Source organism: Peromyscus maniculatus, chromosome 12 (assembly GCF_049852395.1).
Source record: "Peromyscus maniculatus bairdii isolate BWxNUB_F1_BW_parent chromosome 12, HU_Pman_BW_mat_3.1, whole genome shotgun sequence".
NCBI classification, from domain to species: domain Eukaryota; kingdom Metazoa; phylum Chordata; class Mammalia; order Rodentia; family Cricetidae; genus Peromyscus; species Peromyscus maniculatus.
In genome coordinates this window covers 17,387,171-17,410,662 of record NC_134863.1, presented here as the reverse complement: position 1 = coordinate 17,410,662, position 23,492 = coordinate 17,387,171, and the positions used below count along the sequence as shown (strand labels likewise).

Sequence of the window (23,492 nt, the reverse complement as noted above, 5' to 3'; positions counted from 1 at the left end):
ATCCTCCAGCCTGATCTCCAGATGCTATAGTAGTTTACACTCCCACCCACCGTGTGTAAGGGCTCCCCTGCCCCACACCCACCACAGCGTTTGTTGTCGTTGATATTCTTAATGATAGCCGTACTGACTGGGGTTAGATGATGGGGTTAGATGGAACCCTAAAGTCGTTTTATTATGAATTTTCCTTACTGCTAAGGATGTTGACCATGTTTATACATGGTCCCTAACATTTCTTATCCCGTTTAATTTGTTTTTAATGCAATGTTTTTATGACTTCTTTGAGAATGCCGTACATGCACACAATGATTTTGAATCATATTCACCCCTATGTCTCCCTTCTAACTCTTCTTGGATCTCCCCACCTCCTTCTTGCCTCCATCATGTCCTCTTTTTTTTTTTTTAAATAAATTACTAAGACCAATTAGTGCCACCCATATATGCATGGGTATGGGTTACGCACTAAGCACCTACCTACAAGTGACCATATCTCTAAAGAAAACTGACTCTCCCTCCCTTAGCGGCAATCAACATTCTTAGTAATTCCTCAGCTAGGGGTTGGGGCACAAGTGTTCCTCCCCCATTCATGGTAGAATGTTCAGTGACTTGATCTTGCAAAGGTCTTGTGCAATCATTCACGGATGCTACGAGTTCATGAGTGCATGTCCTATCATGTCCACGAGACACGGCTTCACTCCAGTCCTTCACGACTTCTGTCTCTCGCATTCTTTCTGCCCCCTATTCCTTCTTGTTTCTTGAGCCTGGCAGGAAGGAGATATAGTATAAATGACCAACATGCTATTAAATGGCATAGTGTTTATTCTCAGTAAGTTTCTGTGCCTTGGCTAGTTTTTCTTGCTGTTGATATCTAACATTATTCCCTGGTGATCAGACAGAACTCAGGATGTTATTTCAATTTTCCTGTATTTGTTGAGGCTTTTCTTTGTATCCTAATGTAAGTTCTATTTTGGAAAAAGTTCTCTGAGTTGCTGAAAAGAATATGTATTCTTTAGTGCTTGGATGCAATGTTCTGTAGATGTCTGTTAGTTGACACCATGTCTTGCTATGTTGCTGTGGCTGGCTCAGTAATCCTCCTGCCTCAGCCGTTTTAGTATCTAGGACTATAGATACCAACTGATGTTCCTGACATTTAACACACTTATTTTTCACCTAGAAGTGAAGCCAGTTCATGGCTACACTATTTGTCTTCTGACTTCCAATGTGCAGGATTTTCCCTTGTAACTGGAGCGTTCAATTTGGAATTTGAAAAACCTACAGTATTCTTCTTCCAATAAAACATTATTTGAAATCACACATGGAAAGACCTTTTTGCCCCAATTTTTTTTACCTTACCATTCTCAATGTGTGACCTCCAAAATATATTTGAGAAGGAAGAATTAATGGACCAAGGCTTCGAAGTGATGGCACACTTCTAACCATATTTGCTATCCCACTGGTGTTCTATGCCTTCCCTACAGCAGAGAGATTATAGACTATCCCTGAGTATATGCACGGAAAGTAGATTGATTGATACTGCCGTAGTCCTTGACATTTATCTGAACCTGTGCCAGTCACAGTGGACTGACCAGTGAAACCTGTCATTACCTTCTGCAGCACAAGATTCTGCTCTCACCTTCCTAAATGGTCCTGGGTCTGTGTGCATCCCATTTTTGACAAACAAGATCATGTCTGTGTCCTTACAGGAGAGCTATCATGCAGGCGTTAAACATTACGAGGCCGATGACTTTGAAGCTGCAATCAAGTACTTTGAACAAGCATTAAGAGAATATTTCAATGAAGATATGGAGTGCCGGGCTCTATGTGAGGGGCCTCAGAGATTTGAGGAATATGAGTACTTAGGGTATAAAGGCGGTCTTTATGAGGCAATTGCAGGTAAAGCTTAGCTTCGTTCTTTGATTGCTTACTCTAATATGCTGTGGATAGTGTGTAAAAATATTCTGACAATATACTGCATAATAGTAAACAGCGCAAAATGTTAAAGATTCTCACATGTCTATTCCATCCTATCCTTGGCTGCTAATTTTTATGGTTAAAGTTTTGAGGTTTTCTTCCCAATTTCTTCTGATGTATTGCTCATAATGGCATATTTATTTATTTATTTATTTCATCAATATAAAAATAGGAAAGTACTATGAGTATTTTTTTTCAACATATTTTTTTATTTTATTTTATGCATAGCGACAAAATGTGGACTTCTCAGGTAAGTACATGTGAACTCACTTTGTTGTATGTAGTGGCTAGATAATAGCGAAGATATGGGACCATCTTCGTATTAAATATTAGTCTTTACTGATGACTACTGAAATGGTTGCAGTTTTTAAGTATTGTCAGTATTATAGCAATGAATCCTTTGATACAGTCTTGTTCAATTCATTGGCAGATTATACTTGATAATTTTTTTTTTTTTTTTTTTTTGGTTTTTCGAGACAGGGTTTCTCTGTGTAGCTTTGCGCCTTTCCTGGAGCTCACTTGGTAGCCCAGGCTGGCCTCGAACTCACAGAGATCCGCCTGGCTCTGCCTCCCGAGTGCTGGGATTAAAGGCGTGCGCCACCAACGCCCGGCCTTGATAATTTTTTTAAAATAATAGGCAATGTGTGATATTCAAGAGTTGCTGATTCTGGGTAATTAACCTTTTATTGGAAGAAGTGAATTCTCTGTATATACCATATTTGAAAATAATTTGTATTAACAATATAAGTGTAAAAATACAGCTGTCAGGAGAAACTTTTAAGAGTGCGTTTATATAGTACAGGAGAGATGGAGTGCTTTCATACAGAACAAAAGGCAAGAGAAAGTGGAAACCATAGTCTACATAAAATACCTATAGAATTAAATTGATTACAAAGGCAAGTGGACAATATCTCAAATAACTTATAGACAAAATTTTAATACTTTTCATAGTAAAGGAAGGTTGCAAATTATTAGTAGTAATTAATCTATCAATTATTATTAGTAGTAATTACCAATGCTTATCTCACAACTATAACATAAAAAAATATACCCATCCTCTTATTTTTGCTTTTTTGTGTGTAATACTGAGGATTGAACCCATGGTTTCATGCATGCTAGGCAAACATTGTATTGCTGTGCTATAATTCTATCCATCATTTTACTTTTTATCATGGAATCCTAGTCTCACTAAGTTGCCCAGGCTAGCCTGGAACTCACCCTAACTCTAGTAGGCATTGACTGTGTAATCTTCCTGCCTCAGGTGCCCAAGTAGCTGAGATCATAGGCTTGTGACACTATGCCATAGCCCTTTTGTGCTTACATCTCCAGTCAGTGAAATAGAAAGTTGGAGGCCCACGGGCCATGGAGATTGCCGAGGAGCCAACCCTCAACTTCTGTGGGAAATAGAGACTCCGGGAGGGACCTTATTTGACCTTGGCTTATGGCTCTGGCTGTGTCCTCATCAGTTAGCTCAGTTGGCCAGAGTAGTACAGGCAAGCAGACAGGTACAGTAGCACAGTGTGCTGTGACTGTGTTCTAGGGGCTATAGCACAGGGAAGTCTCGAGGAGGCCCTGGTATAGATAAAGTACTGTGCATAGGGTGGATTCTCTCTGAATATCATGGTCTGAGGATGGATGGCTCTTCTCCAGCTGGTACCACAAAAGTATCAGATGCTCCTTGCTGGGGTGGGAGTACAATTCTAGTATTGTATTTTTGTTTTGATATTCTGTTGTTAATTTAATTTTTGATAGTTCCATGTGTCTATACAGTGAATTTTAGTCATTTTCATCTCCCATTTCCCCTATCATTCTACTTCCTTCTCCAGCTGAAGCCCTTCTTCTCAACAGGTCCCCTCCTAGTCTCTCTCTCTCTCTCTCTCTCTCTCTCTCTCTCTCTCTCTCTCTCTCTCTCTGTGTGTGTGTGTGTGTGTGTGTGTGTGTGTGTGTGTGTGTGTGTGTGTTCCAGTGAGTTTTGTTAGAATTGCTTGCTTGCTGGAACATGGGTGGGATATTACTTACTTGACAAAGACAGCTTTCTAGTGGCTCCATGAAGATAGCCAACAGGCATAAACTGCCAGTGCCCTCACAGGTCCCTCCTCCAACCTTGATGAAATTTTGATGAGCCCAGTGTTGGATATGTTTTGTGCAAATAAATACATCTACATTGAGTTCATAAGTATATTGGCTATGCCATGTCCAGAAAACATCTTTTTCCTCTATATCTGGCCTTCCTCTGTTTCTTGTATTATTTCTGACATCCCCCACACCCTCCAGGATGTTTTCTGAGCCTTAGCAGGATGATATAACTCTGTCATGCACAGACAAGCACTCCATCATCATGTATTATCTGCATTTTAGCCACGCATGGGTTCCTTCATTAACCACCACCTCAGTGCACCTTAGTGTAGTAAGAAGCTTCTAAGAAGAGAACCGGGAGCAGCACTAACCAATGGATATTATCAGTATTTAGAGGGCCTGTTGACAAAACAAGTATTTTGTATAATGTAGTAGGTCCCATAGTAGGCGGTTCCCTACCTACGCCTGTGGCCTCCCTAGCCAAGGGCTGGTTTTATTGTTTTTGATGGTATCACAGGGGCCTCAAGGGTGCTGACCTTTTGAGGAGATGTAGCTGAAGTTTTCCTGTGTCCCACCTGGCCTGTGGTCAGGACAAATCTCTCTCACCTGCCAGTCCTGCAGCTGCTTGGACCCAAGTAAACACACAGAGGCTTATATTAATTAAAACTGCTTGGTCATTAGCTCAGGCTAACTATGGACTAACTCTTATACTTAAACTCAGCCCATTTCTGTTAATCTATATGTCAAGTTTTCCATGGCTTTACCTGTGTGCCATTACATGTTATTCCCTGGACGGCAGGCTGGCATCTCCTGACTCAGCTTTCCACTTCCCAGAATTCTCCTTGTTTGCTTATCCTGCCTATACTTCCTGCCTGGCTACTGGCTAATCAGTGTTTTATTAGACCAGTGTACAAAAGCATTATTCCACTGCAGGGAGACTTCTCACACAGATCTGCATCTATGTTTGCTTCCCAGCCACTTCACTGAAGAGATTCTGCTCCCTTTAGGTGAGGAATTTGTTAATTAGAACAATTAAGTGAGATGACTAGAAACAAGCTAAGAATCAGACCCTTTTTTTTTTATAAGAGCCTGTACTTTTAAAGTCAACATAATGAAAAACCTAGTAAAGAGTAACTTATACAACAACAAATCTTTATCATATAGTTGTTGATGACATATTATGTTCCAAGACATAATAATGAAAAAATGATTCTGAACTGAAATGGAGGTTACTAAAGTCAGTTTACCTTTCCAATTCTAAACTTTCCTTATCTCCTTCAAAAGCACTTACTTAGTAGCTCAAACCAAATCCTGGGAAGTTGCTTTTCTAACATCTAACATCTTCCTCTACTCCTAAGTCCAGCTTATTTTTTAGCAAACATGGACAGGTGCTCCTTTCACATGATATTTAACACTGGGTCAACCTGCTGGCCATGAGGATTTTGCTTAAATCAAAACTGCATTTTAACTAAGCCCCCTGTGATGACTTCCTTCCTGTTTTTGGTGTGCAGTTCAGATAGAGCTCTAATACTGAGCCTGAATTCTGTCCTAACAGGGCTACTCTACATAAGCTCCCTCTCCTTGTGACTTTCATTCCCCATGGAATAAAGCCCAGTAACCTTTAAGGACGTTCCCTGTGTTTATTCGCATTTTCTCTTCATTCCTGCCTTCTCAAGCTCTTTGAATTCTTTGGATGAGCCATTCCACAATCTGTTCCCCTTGCAAATCCAGGGTGTTTCCTGGTATAACATGGCCAATGTCCTATCTTGTACAGTCCTCATTCCTCAGGGATTGGCAAACCCTTAAGCTATTTAATAAATATTAGCTAATTGAATTTTTTGGTGAATGCAAGAATAAAGGATGTGGTATATACACCAGTAACTATGTATAGATAGATGTGTTAGTAATGCCTTGTGCTTGTGATAATGTCAGTCATAAAAAATGGTGGATTTTTTTAGAAGCTAATCAGAGAATAGCTACAAAGCGTAAACTAGAATCAATATATCTATTACACTCACAATCACTACACTAAATTAGCAAACTATGAAGTGCTCTATTATCCAAAGTAAATTTAAGTTACCTAAAATCAATATACGTGTGTGAGTTATTTTGAGGATTTATTTCCAAAACTTTTGTTTCCTTGGACATCCGCCGTTTCAACTCCCTTGTATTTTTGTGAATATGGTTCATTTGAAAGTCAATTTTGCCGGGCGGTGGTGGCGCACACCTTTAATCCCAGCACTCGGGAGGCAGAGCCAGGCGGATCTTTGTGAGTTCGAGGCCAGCCTGGGCTACCAAGTGAGTTCCAGGAAAGGCGCAAAGCTACACAGAGAAACCCTGTCTTGAAAAATCAAAAAAAAAAAAAAAAAAGAAAGTCAATTTTGTGTGCCTTTGACATGTAATTACTGGATTTTTTCCTCAAAACACAGTGTTTTGCAAGGAGAACGAGCTAGCCTTTTTTATTATTTATAATAATATATAAAAATAAATATGTAGATACAAATAAAGTGTTTATTTAATGGTTTACTGTGCTGTGATTTTATGGGATGATGTGCCCTACCTCCAGCCCCACATCTGCCTCTGCACCTGTGCTGTTGTGTCCAGGGAACAGATTAGGCGAATGATCTAGATCCTGCTGTGGCAACTGACCTCTCTGTGGGTTAGTATTTAGTGCTGGTCAAGTTACCATAATCCATGGGCTGCTGAGAAAAAAAAAAACAGAGGTCTCTACATTCAGTTTCTCTGACTCTTAACTACCACAACCAGCAAAAACTGTGGAAAATACGTCATTGTCTTTCTCGTGCCAGCCAAATATTCTCAATTATAGAGCTACGGTAAGATTTCCTGGAAATCTGAAACATGCTCACTGTATTAAAAAAAAAAAAAGTATTCTTACACAGTTGTTCTGAACCTCAATCTTATTCAAAGTGTGTATTGATTGCACAGTGGCATCGAAAGGAAAAGAATACAACAAATAATACGACGACTTTCACCCTGCAGTTTCTTGTCCTGCCCGAGTGCCCTCATTTTGGAGTTAGGTTGGCATTCACAGAAGAGAACGTATGAGGAAAAGTGTGACGCGTGAACTGTAGAGTTAGAAGAGACTTAGTGTTGGCAGAAAATGGAAATGGCTGCGTCATGCAAATTTTCATGAGGTCACTTCTGGTTGTAAAGCCAGAAGGCCATCTTCATTCTTTCTATTTACTATTTATACTCTGCTCTAAAAATATATTCTGTCAGAGTTTGAATTGTCATTGGGTCCTTTTTTCACTTTTTCCTCTTCTTGCCACTTGATATTAGAGCAGTGGTTCTCAATCTGTGAGTCATGACCCCTTTGGGTGTTGAACTATGCTTTCTCATAGGGGGTCACATATCAGATATCCTGCATATCAGGTATTTACATTACAATTCATAACAGTAGCAAAATTACAGTTATGAAGTAACAATGAAAATAATTTTGTGGTTGGGGGTCACCACAGCACGAGGAACTGTATTAAAGGGTTGCAGCATTAGGAAGGCTGAGAACCATTGAACTAGAGGAAGCCAATTTGAAGGTAAAGAGGACATCAGGTTATGGGGGAGTAAACAGTTGGCTATTTGTTGTCCCACGATATGAAACACCGCTAATGTTTTATTCCTAACATTCAGATTGTATATGTAGACCTCATTATTTTCTCCATATCTCCAGCTGGAGGTAAAAAGCTGTGGTTCGGATTCTGTTAGCTGTTCTACATGGGCTCAAGTTAGCCAGGTTATGAAAAATGTTTGCCTCCACCCTACAAATACTCCTTTCCTTCCTGTGTCCTGACCTCATTCTGCAAAATTGCCCAGACCCAAGATGAACTCTGACTAAACAGAGACCCTCTTGAAAGAAGCTGTTGTGGCCAATTAAATTGTGCAGCCATGAAAATCAAGTGATGTTCTCAACTGCCAGAGAGCCTACTCAACGCAAGCATGAATGAACCATTCTCTCCCTGGAAAACATTGTCCCATCTTTGTTATAGAATTCAGAGTTAGGCAAAGAGGAAGAGGAGTTTGACTTGTGACATTAGCTGCTTGTGTTTCTTCAGCTCACGCCTTGATAAAAGAGAGTCTAGGGATAAGGGGCATGGAATGTCCTGTGCTTCAGCGCCTTAACTGTTGGAAATGAGAGCAGCAACCACCAAAAAGGGTGCAAGGAAGATAGGGTTTATTCCAGTTATTTAGCTGCCACCCTTTCTGCCATTTTACCACTCTCTGTCAAAACAGTATCCCATGTGTTAGAGTATGTACAGTCCAGTGAGAGCAGGCTCTGTAGCTGGATAGGTTAGGGTCCTGAGCAATAGTTATCAACAGTATTTTAATTCTTCCTTTAGAAAAAAAAAATTGACAGGAAAGGGAGTTTGAATCCTCTGTTTCCCCTGCTGAACTTTCTGCATGCATGGCTGTTGCCTTTTCTGAATGGCTTCTTAGCATCACTAGGATTTGAATATCTTGTCTCAGTTCCAGGACATCTCAGACCCTCTGCAGTATCCAAAAAGAAGTTCAACATGTCTGGTGAGAAAACCTCCATTCAGCTTTATTCACAGGATGCCTGACATACTGTCAAGGTTCTAGACCCAATGCTGTCCAGTGATCATGGCTGAGATGATGTCCCAAGTCACTGTCTGAAGTTTTCAGACTAGGAAATGACAATACAGAGTTCTCTCTCTCTCTCTCTCTCTCTCTCTCTCTCTCTCTCTCTCTCTCTCTCTCTCTCTCTCTCTCTCTCTCTCTCGTGGTAAAGCAGGCCCTGTAGAAGTGGTGCCCTGGCTAAGGTGTGGTCTCAGCAGCCAGAGACCCCACATTGTCTCTCTTGTCTTCCAGATCACTACATGCAGGTACTGGTCTGTCAGCATGAGTGTGTGAGGGAACTTGCCACCCGCCCAGGCCGCCTCTCACCAATTGAGAATTTCCTTCCCTTGCATTACGACTACCTCCAGTTCGCCTACTACAGAGGTAAGGTGTGGATCATCCATGAAGACCTTTGGGGGTTCTTCTTCCTCACTCTTGGCATTTGTTCATCACTCAGACCTCTGCTTTCTTTCATTTCATCACCAAAGTGATGCATCTTTCTGCACTTTCTTCTCCTTGACGTTCAGCCGCAGCTCAGAGCAAGGAAGGCAGGACACTAGCAGTGGATGAAGCCCAGGATTTACTGTGATGACATCCTGAAACTTACACTAGACTGGCCAGATTTCTTTTTCAACTTAAGCTGCTTTCCACCCACTTTTAGTAGGGTTGAAAGGAGCAGTGTTATTAGATCATCCCTCTCTTTCTGTATCAACAGCCCACTTTTGTGTCTTTCAACTGAGTGTTCTGTACTTCCAAAATTTCATATCTTAGCAAATATACTTACAGAATTTTCCTTCTTCTTTTATGTGAAGACAGCATATTATTTATATTTGCTGTATCTTTTTGTACTTAATACATGCCAGTTGGCTTTTAGTGGATTTGACATAGGAAATTGCCATATTTTAGGTCATAAATTCTAGTAATTTATTATTCAGCTTTAATAGATGAGTGCTTGTGCCTGCATTCCATTGTATTAGAAGTAATTTTATGTGTCTTCTTACTGAGGGACAGTTGTGTTGTCTGAAGTCAACTTTCAAGCAGATGACATTTTACACATGGCTGTGCATATCTATATAATATTTCTAAGTATAAATGTCTGGAAGTGCATCTACTGCGTCAAAGAGTTTATTCATTTGTAGCTTTGATTCACATTGCCAAAAGTTCCTCCATGTGGGTTGTGTTTTCCAGGGTTCATCATCAGAATATTTTATAGAATGTTTAGATATTCCATAATCCTTTAGGGAAAATTTAGTAATTCAAAATAGCTTTCGTTTCTTATTTTTATTGAAGAGAAGATATTTAATACCCTCTCTTATACTTGGAGCCATCTCCAAGAATATATGCACACACAGAGAATGTATGTATGTATGTATGTATGTATGTACGTATGTATATGTATGTATGTGTCTATGTATGTATGTGTGTGTGTTTATGAGAAGGTGGCACACAGCATTTCAACATTCTTCTCCTAAGAGTTGAAATTTTTTTTTTTGCAATAGCTAAATATTTCTAGAACAAAGAAATCATATTTGAAACATCCTGAACTGTTCCTTATAACAGCTGGATACTGTTGAGGATGCTCAAGTTACATGAGAAGGGGCTAGAAGAGACCATCTACAGTTCTGGAGACTCTCTCAAGGTCTCCCCATAGAAGCAACAGTTTACAACATACATTCCAGTGATAAGAAATAACACGTTGGAATCTCTTCTACACTCATATTTTATTTATGAATGCTACACCATCATATTAGAAGGTCATGCTCAGAATATTTACTTAGACTAAACAGTACAAAAGTCACAGTTGATTCACATGATTTTGCTGCAGTATTACAGGAATCAACAACAAGCATTTTCAGATAGAGAGTTTGGAGTATTTCTGCAAATGCCTAGCTTCAAAGCAAACAAAAGGTTATCCCATTTGAGCCAGATCATATCTGTCCTTCTATGTAAATGCATCTGACCTTTTTGCTCAGCCTCAGTTTATCTCCCATTTTTATGATGGTCAGTGCTGACATCAGTAGACACATTAAAGTCTTCCCCTGAAGTCCTCTGGGCAGATCTCACTGACTCAAATGTGACAACGCCTTGTGTTTCCAGTTGGTGAATATGTGAAAGCCTTGGAGTGTGCCAAAGCCTATCTGATGTTCCATCCAGATGACGAGGATGTCCTGGACAATGTAGACTACTATGAGAGCCTGCTAGATGACAGCGTAGACCCAGAATCCATTGAGGCCCGAGAGGTGAGACCAGAGTTCTTAGAGAAATCTCTTTAATCTGCAGTGTGTTTCAGGGAGAATTGATTAAAAACTAACAAACAGACAAAGACAACAACAATAAAACACTGTACTTAAGGACACACAGAACTTTAGTGGCGTTTCCAGATCTTAATTCTTTCCAATATGAATCTTGCCGGAAGCACATTTCTCATAGGTGCTAGTTTGTGAAAACCCATCACCAAGGGGGACTGCCTTTGCAACTCTGCTATTTATGTTAGCTCATTGGCCGTTATAATAAAAAGTTCCACTTGAGCATCCATCACATCCCTTAGCTGTTAATTAAATACAATTTCTTCCTTTCTCTAGGATATGACAGCATTTGTCAACCGTCATAACCATGAATCTGAACTGATAAAGTCAGCTGCAGAGGGTCTGGGATTTTTGTATTCTGAACCGGTAAGAACAAAATGGGAAAATGGAATGTTCTTAAAAATCTTCTTGGTGGATATTTAAGTATTAGTGCCCCACTCACATTAGTTGGAGATTCTAATAACCTCTCTAAATTAATAACTGATTAGGGGAAGTCTTTAGGTTATTCGTGTGGTGAACTTTAAAAGATTTTGATATATTCCCATGATGCTCAAGTTCAAAGTCAAATATTTTGTGTGTGTTTCATTTGCCTCAGTATTGTCTTACTTCTCTAACCTTTAGATGTACAATTTTAATATATCTAATGCATGTTGTTCTTTAAATAATGTAACACACCTTCAGAAGGCACAGACTGAGTCAGCCTTCATGCTGTGTTTTCCCTACTTCCTAAATTGTACCCCCATCATCTGTGAAGATCCACCCTCTACAAACCTCATTAGTGCTGTAGATAAATACATGTCTTCATTTATATTTCACAAGTCACATGTGATCTTCACTACATACGTGGAATTAATATAGGATTAACTCATTCAATGGAGTTATTTCTGATTTCTTTCAAACATTTTTTATTGAACTACTATTACCTTCCAATAAATTCTAAGCATGGGCTCACTCTGTATGAAAAATAATGAGGTTTGAAAGTTCTTGAAACTTAATTGCCCTTCTAAGACAATGTTTCTGATACTTTCATTGCTTCTTGTGATGTATGATATGCCAATCTACCAAACTTAGAGGGGAAAAGTGCCTGCACTATTCATACATATTAAGTGCCAATTACTGTATCATTGCTATTCTAACTTTTATTCTTCTGATGGCCAGTTTATAATATTTGTCCCTTTTCACATAGCATTATTTTCCTCTTTGAATTATGTAGGTATAGGTTTTTTCCACTTATCTATTGATTACTGAATATTTTCCTGCAATATCCATGTTAATATATTGAGGAAATCCCTAATGGCAGCATATTTTCCATTTTTCTTAGTTATGGATTATTGTCACAGACACATTTCTAAAAATTAGGTTATATTAAGATTATACTATTTTTGTACTTACTTAATATTTTGAAGAACTGTGTTTCCCCAAGAGGCACCAGCATATGACATCTACTTCATGGATCTGTACAGATAATCCAGCTTGATTTCTTTGTTCAATTTTTTTCATGATCCACAAAGCACTTGAAAGATCTCTGAAGCACTTTCTGTAACCAAATTTCAAGTCACTGTTCAGAGTAAAAGAACCAAGACCTTAACTAATTCTGAATGTTTGTTTTTATTCATTTGTTATCCATAGTGCCTTTGCCAAAATTGCATCAACCTTTTCTCCATCAATACACAGTGCAAATCTCTGAATATTTCAAGCCTTCTTAATATTTCATTAAGAGTATTTTTAATGTTTTATTCCTATAAATGGCATCTTGGTAATAAATTTATACCTTTTTCTTACCTGAAAACAGAATTACTGGATCAGTTACGGAGGACGACAGGATGAGAACCGGTGAGTCTTCCATTTGGAAAATAAACTGTGAGACAAAGTGCTCTGAGGCAGGAGATTATGCACGGAACTTAATTCCAGTGGATTAGAGAAAGTAATGTAATTACAGCCTCTGAGCTGCATATTAAGAACTCTGTCCTGGCCCCAGCTTTCCCACTCTTTTCTGTATGGTTTAGAGTAATTCTTTTTCTCTTTGTGTGTGGATACTTTTCTTTAAATGAAGGAGTTGGCCCTGGAGGTCTCCAAATGCTGACTTCCTGTGATTAATCATTACAAAGTCGGATGCTATTTTTGTTAACAAATACATTTGCTTTTTAAAGTGGCCTTTATCCTTTGAGAATTGCATACAATGCATTTTGATCATATTCAAAATTTGCTTTCTGGTGGTAAATTTCCTTACTATGTTAATTTGAAATCAAGATCAGAAAGTTTTCTGCATAGTGAACTAGGTGTTATTACTGAACAAATCAAAAGTAAGAGAACTCATTTTTAATGTAATTGTAGTCGATTCACATGATTTTAAATAACTCAAGTTTATCGAATGTGTGAGTTGCCTGTTTGTGATCACACAGTCCAGTTGACCTGTTTTCCAATGGAGATGGGCCATGTCAATGGAAGGGACTTGCTTATGATTTTGCCACAATAGACTGGAAGATTCAGGTCGTAGAATTTTGGAATCAATCAGCCCTTGGATTGTTGCTGGAGAGCTTCTCTCCAGGTTCCCCAAGCCCCGCAGTCCCACAATCCACTTATAAAATAATCACTCAGACGCTTATATCACTTATAAACTGTATGGCCATGGCAGGCTTCTTGTTAACTGTTCTTTTATCTTAAATTAACCCATTTTTATAAATCTATACCTTGCCACGTGGCTGGTGGCTTACTGGCGTCTTCACATGCTGCTTCTCTTGGCGGTGGCTGCAGTGTCTCTCCCCAGCCTTCCGCTTCCCAGAATTCTCTCTCCTTGTCCCACCTACTTCCTGCCTGGCAACCTACTTCCTGCCTGGTCACTGGCCATCAGTGTTTTATTTATATATAGAGCAATATCCACAGCACTTCCCCTTTTCTTTTTTTTTTAAAAAGGAAGGTTTTAACTTTAAAATGGTAAAATTACATATAACAAAACAATTACCGAGCAAGAATTATAGTTACAATATTAAAGAAGATGTCCTATCTATCTTATATGTGTGAGTTTAAGGTTTTATATCTAACTTATCTTTTATCATAACTGAGGAAATTACAACTATCTAGTTTTCAACCACATCAAAGACCTGAGAAGGAACATAATGGTACCTGAGAAATGGTAGATGGATGCAAGCAACTTTTGGGAATCTTGCAAGAGTAGACCAAGACAGCTGGCAGCCTGGACAGTCACCTAATGTTTCTCAGCATTGTTGGTGCATTCAAATTGGCTACAGGCCTAGAGTATCTGACAGACCATTTTCAGAAGCAGGATTTCTGAAAGACCATCTTACCCTGTCTTGGCAGAGTACAGTGGTCGCTTTCCTTGTGTCCCGCTTGTCCAGAAAGGAGAGCATTGCATTTGTACTGTCAGCCATCAAGGCAAGGGCAGTTCTTTGCCCAGTAGGCCATTTTGTGCCAAAAGACAAACTTCCAAATGGAAATGTCTTAGAAGCCCAACATTGTCTCGGGATCAAATTGGTGCAGCCAGGAGCAATTGTGTCTCATGTCAACAGAATTCTAAGTTATTTAAATGCCATATTCTCTAGGTCTATGAAGTGTTTGAAGATTACCTATCTATCTGAAATATATCTATGTATACCTAGAAAACTTAACTAACATGGCTACAGATATGATTATCATAGATGACTAATTATTAATCTATTATTTAATTATCCATTACAATTTTAAATGAGTTACATAAACATAATACCTCAAACAAGAATAGAAATATATATATATATATATATATATATATATATATATATATACAGTATAACAAAATTAACTTTAAGTTTGTATCAATAAACTAAAATTTATACCAATGTAAAACATTTTAAACATAAACTAAAATCTATACCAATGTAAAACATTTTAAACAAGTTGTTCTTTAAAAGTAGGTTCATTAATCTATCCTTTTATCTTATCATCTCCATATCCTCCTATATATCTAATCATATCCCCTTTTTCTTTTTTAGAAAGAGATCACATTTATAATCAACCTGTTTTAAATAAAAATATTGGTTTTTCTCTGTCCCACACCAGAGGGCTCTTCTGATTTGGGACACAAGAATCTCTTAACCATTTTTTTTAAAGCAATATGTCTGGGTTTAGAGGGGGAGTGAGCCAATTCCACCTCTAAAGCCAGCTTGGTATATTTGGGAATTTGGGTGTAGCATCTCTTACTACTTCCTGCTGGAGGGGGGCGCTGTATCTTATGGGGACGCAAAGGAAATTTTAAGCCTATGGGGTAGTCCTTGAGGCTGTATTGTGTGAACCAGTTGCCTTGAAACCGCTCTGGATGTTGGATCATCTGGGCCATGGTGTCACCGGAGGCCTTTCAGGGGGTCTTGTCTGGTGAAACCTGATGTATCTTAATCTGGAACAAATCCACAGCCTCTGCCTTTCTGTGGAAACAAAAGCAGAACCTCTTTTCCAAAGCAACATATCCTTAAATCTAAATTTTGAAGTCAAGTTACCTTTAAAATATACATATTGGTTTAATTCAACATCTTTTTTGATCAAATGTTTTTTTGCAGTTAAAAATCCCAAAGACAACACAATCCAGATTGTCTGTGTAATATTCATCTTTACGTGGCTTTTTACATTAATTTTTTTGTCTCTTTCAAGCCTATGTATATTTTACACACATTGTAAACGATGTTATCTGAATCAGTCTTTTTGTGAGCCTATTGCTTTAAACTGCATCCTTCTAAGCCTGAAACAGCGCTGTGGCTGCTGGCTCCGCCCACTTTAGCTTCCCAACATGGCAGTGGTACGTTTTCCGGCAGCTCTGGGAGTCATCAATTCTCAGAAATAGTGGGTCTAAGCTTTTATCAAAGCAGCATGTAGCCCAGAAACCTTTTTTTTTTTAAAAATACTAGTAAAGACTAAATCTATTACACAGCATAATGTGACTCTGGCAGACCCCTCATTCCCGCCATACTGCCGGTCAAACGCACATGCCAGGAATCCACCAGTGTTCAAACCTGCGTTTTGTGGCGTCTAGCTGTTCATATGAGACAAGAAGCAGGAACCTGGTTTTGGCTCTGTTTAGAATTGGTTATTAAATATTCTCAGGTTTAAGGTGGAAACTCGAGCCGTTGGGCGCCATTTGTTGCTGGAGAGCTTCTCTCCAGGTTCCCCAAGCCCCGCAGTCCCACAATCCACTTATAAAATAATCACTCAGACGCTTATATCACTTATAAACTGTATGGCCATGGCAGGCTTCTTGTTAACTGTTCTTTTATCTTAAATTAACCCATTTTTATAAATCTATACCTTGCCACGTGGCTGGTGGCTTACTGGCGTCTTCACATGCTGCTTCTCTTGGCGGTGGCTGCAGTGTCTTTCCCCAGCCTTCCGCTTCCCAGAATTCTCTCTCCTTGTCCCACCTACTTCCTGCCTGGCAACCTACTTCCTGCCTGGTCACTGGCCATCAGTGTTTTATTTATATATAAAGCAATATCCACAGCATGGATGACACAAGATGACTGGGAGAGAATCAAGGACATATAGGAGTGTTTGGTGGTACCCAGTCTGTGTCAGTTAAAAGGCCGTCTGCTCTCACTTGTGTCCCTGCAAAGCTTGACACAAACTGTGTCTTTCTCCTCAGAATAGTCAAGAACCAACTATTACATTAGGACATGGTTTGTCTCCACTCGAGCATTATTCAGTGATGCAGTCCATGTTCAAGACACAGTACAACATGGAGAATTATGAAGGTGCACACAATCGTTTTTTCCTATTGTTTGGGTCAATAGACTGAAAATGAAGAGAGTGAAATTATAGCTGCAATTTAATTTAATAACAGTTGCAAAGATTTAGAGAGAAGCAGCATCCAAGGGAAGCTGAGAGACCCTCACAAAAGCACGGGCATATCATTTGATTTAGAAAGATAGGTGAATGGTATACAATTCAGAATCAAAGCCTGTGTAGATACAGCGCTCTTTGCCTTTGGACACCTCTATTTAATGGAAAATTTCAGTCTCAACTTTTTTGAATGGACAGGGTCCCTTCAGGAGTGAATGTGGAGGGAGCAGAAGTCCATGGATTGTCATTGGGAAAGAAGTCACCTCCCAAGATAGGTCGAGACCTAAGAGAAGGTAAGTACCTGCAAGGTTTTATTTCTATGAAGATAGAAGAAGAGGGTATGGCGGGGAATGCCTTAAGTTTTCTTTAATTCCTTTTCACAAGTGGTGTAGGATCTTGCCCTGAGATCACCACTCCCTTTATTCCATTTAACATGAGGATTTTCTTTAATCTGTTTATCTCCTTGAACGCTGCACTTAACTCCTTTCACTTCCTAGTGTCCCCTTTTTCCTCACATTCTACATTTTGTATTTTTCCTTGCATAGCTTGCTCCTTTTCATTATAAATCTGCACAAGAGTGAACACTAATAACCACAAGACAGAGTTAATACCAGGCTGTTTTGATATTTTCTTTGCTAATGCAATTAATCCAAAACTCTTCACTTTAGCCTCAGGCACATTTTTTGCATATATTATAAGAACAGTCTCTATACCACATACTAAAATTCTTCTCCTCTGAAACCTTGAGCCAGGCCTCCACAGTTCAAATCCCCCTCAGCACCACTGTCTCACATGTTCCTACTAGGATGGTCCATTAACCCCCACTTAAAGTATTCAACTACTTTTCTAATCCACAGTCCCAAAGTTCATGTTCCTTCAAACAAAAGCATGGTCAGGCCTACCCCAGTCCCTGGTACCAACTTCTGTCTTAGTTACAGTTTTATTGCTCTGAATATACACCATGACCATGGCAACTCTTATATAGGAAAACATTTAATTGGTGCTAACTTACAGTTCAGAGGTTTAGTCCATTATCATAATAGTGGGAAGTATGGTAGCAGGCAGGCAGACATGGTGCTGGAGAGGTAGCTGAGAGTTCTGTATCTCGATCCACAGGTAGCAGGAAGTAAGCTGACTTGAGCTTCTGAAATATCAATACTAACCCCTAGTGACACATTTCCTCTAACAAAGCCACAACTACTCCAACAAGATCGCACCTCATAATAGTGCCACTCCCTAGAGACCAAACATTCAAACACATGAGTCTATGGGGGCCATACCTATTCAAACCTCCACAGAGATTGAGGTGGAAACCATTTTTTCTTTAAGATTAAAAATAAGTCTGCAGTTATCTGACATCAACACATAAACACAAGAATGCCTCAGATCTGTATGTCATTGCAAATGTGTTTCCAAATAATACTCCCATCCTTTGAACTAGACAGGACTATGTGTCCCTCCTCATTCTCAGCTGAATACTTGAGGCGTAGAGAGATCACTAGACTTATTTCTGTTGCCCAGCCAGTTAGTGAGTGCTAGATAGTGTGGGATAAGACTACATATCCAAGGATCATGGAGAAGATATAGGTCATGTGGGGTATTAGGTTAGTTCACCTAACATACTTAAATAATTAAGATTTGAGCAGGGCTTTGAGTAGAAATAGATTTTATTTTTATTTTTTAAACATATATGATATGGTAGAAATTTAGTACAGGGCCTTCTGCATGATGGGCAAGCAGCCCAATACTGATCTACAACATCAGCTGGCTGTTTTTCATTAATTTCAGTAGCTGCCCCTTAAGCTACTCCGCAGCTACCGGTAGCAGTTCAGCCACACTTACCATAGCCAGGTGGGGATTCTGTTTCCTCAGGCACCTGCTCTATCATGGCTGCTAAAGGGAACTTTACCTAGATCTCTGTCCCTCTATAGAACTCAGGATTCAAAGGTTGAGGTGAAATTCTGTTCACTCAAAAAGTCTGAATAGCAAGAAACTAACCTTTTAGTTAGTTTGGGAGCTCACAGCTCCCCCAAAACAGTGCATCCTTCTGCTCAGCCTGCCCCCATTTAAGAACCCTAGCTACACGTGGCTCCTCCCTACCACTTCCTATCAGCTAGTTGCTGACTTAGCCTCCTGACCCCAGGTTAATTTTATTTAATCAAACAAATGTACATGTCTTTAGATATATTAAACAAATATTCTGCAGAATAAACAAATGTAACAAATCTTAAATTAATACTCCATAATGTCAGCCCTAAAGAGACTTCAGACTGATTTTATAGGAGTGTGCAGAGAGCCATTCCAATGGGTAAAACAATTGGAACAAAAACATGGAGACATAAGAACAGAATTAGTGGAATTACAGAGTACTGCCAAAAGCAGTTTTCACATGGGGTCAAGCATTGTTATTATAATAATATACTATTAGCGAGAGTACTGTAGAGAATATTTGTAGTACTTCTTAACAGCCATTATTGTTTACATATATAATTTTTAAGCAAATTTACATAACCTTCATTTTAATCGTAGCAGTTTCTCAAGAGGGTATTCCTGAGAATATAGTTACTTCTCCAAAGTCTCACAGGACATCAGCCAAACACTTGAACCCTATAGTCACATTCAGAACCTGATTATTATGTTTTCTCCTATATCTACTGCATTGATTACAAATAGTTCTACCTAAAACATAGCCTAAAGGATAAGCCTTGATGATTAGTCCCAGAACTGGCCTTATCTTAAAAATATCAGAGTCTGAGCTGGGCCTGGTGGTATGAGTTCAAGGCCAGCCTGGTCTATAAAGGGAGTTCCAGGACAGCCACCAGGGATGATACATAGAGAAACCCTGTCTCTAAAGACTACAAGAAAGTAGATAGATAGATGATAGATAGATGATAGATAGATGGTAGATAGATGATAGATAGATAGATAGATAGATAGATAGATAGATAGATAGATAGATAGAATAGATAGATAGATAGATAGATAGATAGATAGATAGATAGATAGATAGATAGATAGATAGATAGAGATAGATGATAGATAGATAGATAGATAGATAGATAGATAGATAGATAGATAGATAGATAATAAATGGTATCTTTAGATTTTGTAAATTTGACACATGTGTTCCGAGAACTCAGAAACATGCTTAGGAGTTTACTCTGAAAGGTATCATGCAGGATACAAATGAATAACCAGATGAAGTATACACAGGACACAGGTCTTCCTGTATTCTCTCTGCACATTGCCCCCCCCCCAGAACCTCCACTGCCAGGTTATATGAACCTGATGTTAACGACTTTTACAGAGCCTGGTGTCCACCTCCTCCATCTTCCAAGCTGAAGATTGCAATCTTTAGTCATTAATCTTTCTAGGACTAGACCCATCTGGAGGCTATCTAAGGGATACACACACCATAAGCCACTTTATTAGCATAGTAAGTTCAGGTCTGATGTTTTTACAAAGACTATGAATGATCAAACACACTTCTACGATTCAGAAAACTTCAAATGTTTTAATCATGTTGAACGAAGAACTGGTAACAAAATGCAAATGCATTTCTTATTATACCACAGCGACAATGCCCTCAGACACTCAAATAGGATCCCAATTGAACATAGTGGTAAGCTATAAAATTACCAGGCCCAGAACACTCCCATGGCTTGGCAGAAAGCAGATGCCAAGGCAGGGGTTGGGGGTAGGAGGCCCCAGGAGGCATGTACCATAAAATAAAGTCTCTGTCAATTTTCCTGTTGTTTGCAAAGTGTCCATCGTCTCCTCGGGTTAGAGTTTAGTGATATTCACCCAGGGCAGCTCTTCAGCGCCAAGATGACAGTCACTGGGGGCCACTTCCCAAACTAACCCCAGCCTAAGAAACTTTCATAGTGACTCCCAGAGGACACCTCTGTCACTCACCCATTCTTTTAACCCCCATTTTCCAAAGACCAGACTAACTAATGATTCCAGAGTCACTTGGGACAAGGCCGAAATAATGTTGAACTTGGGAATCTGAAGGCTTGATTTCATGATGTGTTATAAGAGGATGCACACTATGAACCCTCATTCCTCAATCCCTCGATGCCTTGCTGTCATTATCTGTGAAGGAAGATGGTCACTATTCAGGGGATGATAAGTGTGAGGTCCTTTTGAAACCCCAAAGGACTGTACTCATGTCAGGGCTTATTAGCTTGCACCCTGCCCCATGACTAGGGAGATGTGATATTTGTGGGAATACGGTTGCTCTTGCTGTGAGCCTCAAGGAGAGAGCACAAAGACGCACTTTCCTAGATGATCTTTCTTGTGACCAGGGAGTCAGAGCCAGGCACATACTTTGTGAATGAGAGAAGAATTAAGTTGATTCACAAAATCCCCTGCACAGTGGTTAGAAGTTGGCCGCAGCCATTAAACCAGGCCCCAGGAACCACAACCTACTGGACTACATTTTTATTTTGATTTTCACATTTTCCCTTCTCTAGTGTAAGTCATCTTTGGACTGGGTGCATCCTCATGAATGGCAAGTCTCCTTTTTCCCCCCTTTCTTTCTTTTGTTTGCTTTGTAAGTGTGATAAAATTCTGTTCAAAATTCTATACATTTTATAGCAATTATATTAGCTCATGAAAAGCATATTTGAAGTGTCAGTTTTTCCAATCTCCTATATTCTATATATTTAAGAACATGGGGCACCCTGCCTTTGTGGTACTTTTTGGATGTTAGTTATTGTGTGGCTCAGGGTACTGCCAATATCTCAAAGCCCTCGTCTAAATATACCCCATTAAACCAAGCTTACTAATATTGATGCCAGAATCTACCATAGTATTCTAGTACAGCTAACTAATTGAATAATAATAACAGCAACAAATACTCATGCTGAGCTTGGAGGATAGGGATTTTTTTCCTAAATGTTTTAGCATAGTAGCATAGTTTTAAGAATAATCTTATTATAATTAAGTGAACTGCTTCAAAGCAGAAAATAATGAACACTTGGCAAATTACAAACCAATCTAGTTCCCTAGACTCTGTGTTCTCTTTCTGTTTGAATTTCATATTTGCAAATGTTTTTCAGTGAATCTACAGTTACCATGTCTTTCTTGCTGAGGGAGTATTTTTTCATTTCTAAATTAGAGTAAATTTGCAGTTTTCTGAGTCTGAAGGGGTCTACCTGAATTTGACTAGGAATTCTAATTTATTGCATAGATTGGAACATCCTTTCCAAACCATATGAAGAAGACCTGTGAGGGGGCAGTCACTATTTTTGTTTTATCTAGTTTCACCTGCTTATGACAATAGCCATTTATTATCTCATCTTTTGTGTGGCTCAGAACCCTGGAGACAGTGAGGATAAAGCCATTTATCCATGGTCTGTCACAAAGCTTATCCCATCAGCTCACGGAGGCTTGACTGGTATCTTAGTCAGGGTCTCAGTTGCTATGATAAAACACCATGACTAAAGGCAACTTCTGGAGAAATGGGTTTAGTATTTCAGCCTGTAGTTCCACATCTCTGTCAATTATAGGAAGTAGATGGGGCAGGGACTCAGTGAGGGCTTGGGGGTCTTTGCTGCCACCATGGTCAATAGGGTAACGGTCTGCAGGAAGCAAGAAAGCAGTTCAGTTCAACACAACTAAGAGCAGGTGTTCATTCAAACTTTGGGAGTCAGTAGTTTATTTTAGGTATATTTAAGGACAGCACAATTTGATGAAAAGTTTCCTGGTGATAATTAACTCAATCCCGTGTTCACTGTAAAGTAGACATAAACCTTGATGAACATAGTAAGATAACCAAAGATTAGATGTCACTGCAGTGAAACTCCTTCTAAAGTACATGTAACACCTTCCATAAAGATGAGTTCTATAGATTGACTACACATGACAATGTCCATAAAGAGAGGTTCTGTAGATTAACTGAGGAAAGCAAGCTTATGATATGGGTCTAAGGAAGGATCTGGTGTCTTCTCCCACCACACAATAGTGCAAAGGTCACCAGGTTTTTAACCATGCTCCATCCCAGCCTTCTGGACTAATAACAGGTTATGCATTCCCTCCTTTGAAGGAACAGGCCTGTGTGATTAACATTCCAGGTTCCACTAGTGCTTATCTGTGAGCACAAAGACCTCCATGCTTCCTACAGCAGGGCAGGAACCTGGAAGCAGAAACTGAAGCAGAAGCCATGGAAGAGTGCTGCCTACTAGCTTGCTCGCCATGGCTTACTCTGACTGCTCTCTTACAGCAACCAGGACCACTAGCCCTGGGGCAGCATCGCCCACAGTGAGCTGGACTGTCCCACACCAATCATCAATCCAGAAAAATGCACTAAGGGTTTGTACACAGGCCAGCCTGGTGGAAGTGTTTTATCAATGGAGGTTCCCTTTCCCAAAACAATTGCAACTTGTTGGCATAAAACTAGCTGGCAAAACTGGGAAAATACTTTCAGTTCAGATAGATGGCAGAACTCATTTTCTAAAGAGTTGATGGGCCATGGATATGCAGTTCTGGCTGGTTCTCAGCCAGAGGACGCCCCCTATTCCTTGCCCCATCAGTACTAATATGAACTGTCTTGAAAGCACTCAAAGCAAATCCTTTGCTTCCTTTAAGTTTGGGTTCCTAGGGGTGGCAGGGGTCTTTGGGAAGGACAGAGTTCATGGTAAGGAATGCCAGGTACTGGTTAGGCTGAGAGACTGGTTGACAGGGTCTGCTTTGATATGTTAATAGGCACCCCAGTTAGCAGTT

General features: G+C 39.5%; 1 protein-coding gene across 1 annotated transcript in view; it reads left to right on the top strand.

Annotated features, from left to right (window-relative positions):
• Nucleotides 1-23,492, top strand: part of P3h2 (prolyl 3-hydroxylase 2) — a 157,690-nt gene that overhangs the window by 119,722 nt on the left and 14,476 nt on the right. The window contains exons 3-8 of the mRNA XM_042259119.2: nt 1,701-1,890; nt 8,890-9,021; nt 10,735-10,877; nt 11,220-11,309; nt 12,736-12,776; nt 16,965-17,059. Coding sequence (XP_042115053.1) covers nt 1,701-1,890; nt 8,890-9,021; nt 10,735-10,877; nt 11,220-11,309; nt 12,736-12,776; nt 16,965-17,059 — 691 coding nt within the window. The remainder of the gene's footprint in view (nt 1-1,700; nt 1,891-8,889; nt 9,022-10,734; nt 10,878-11,219; nt 11,310-12,735; nt 12,777-16,964; nt 17,060-23,492) is intronic.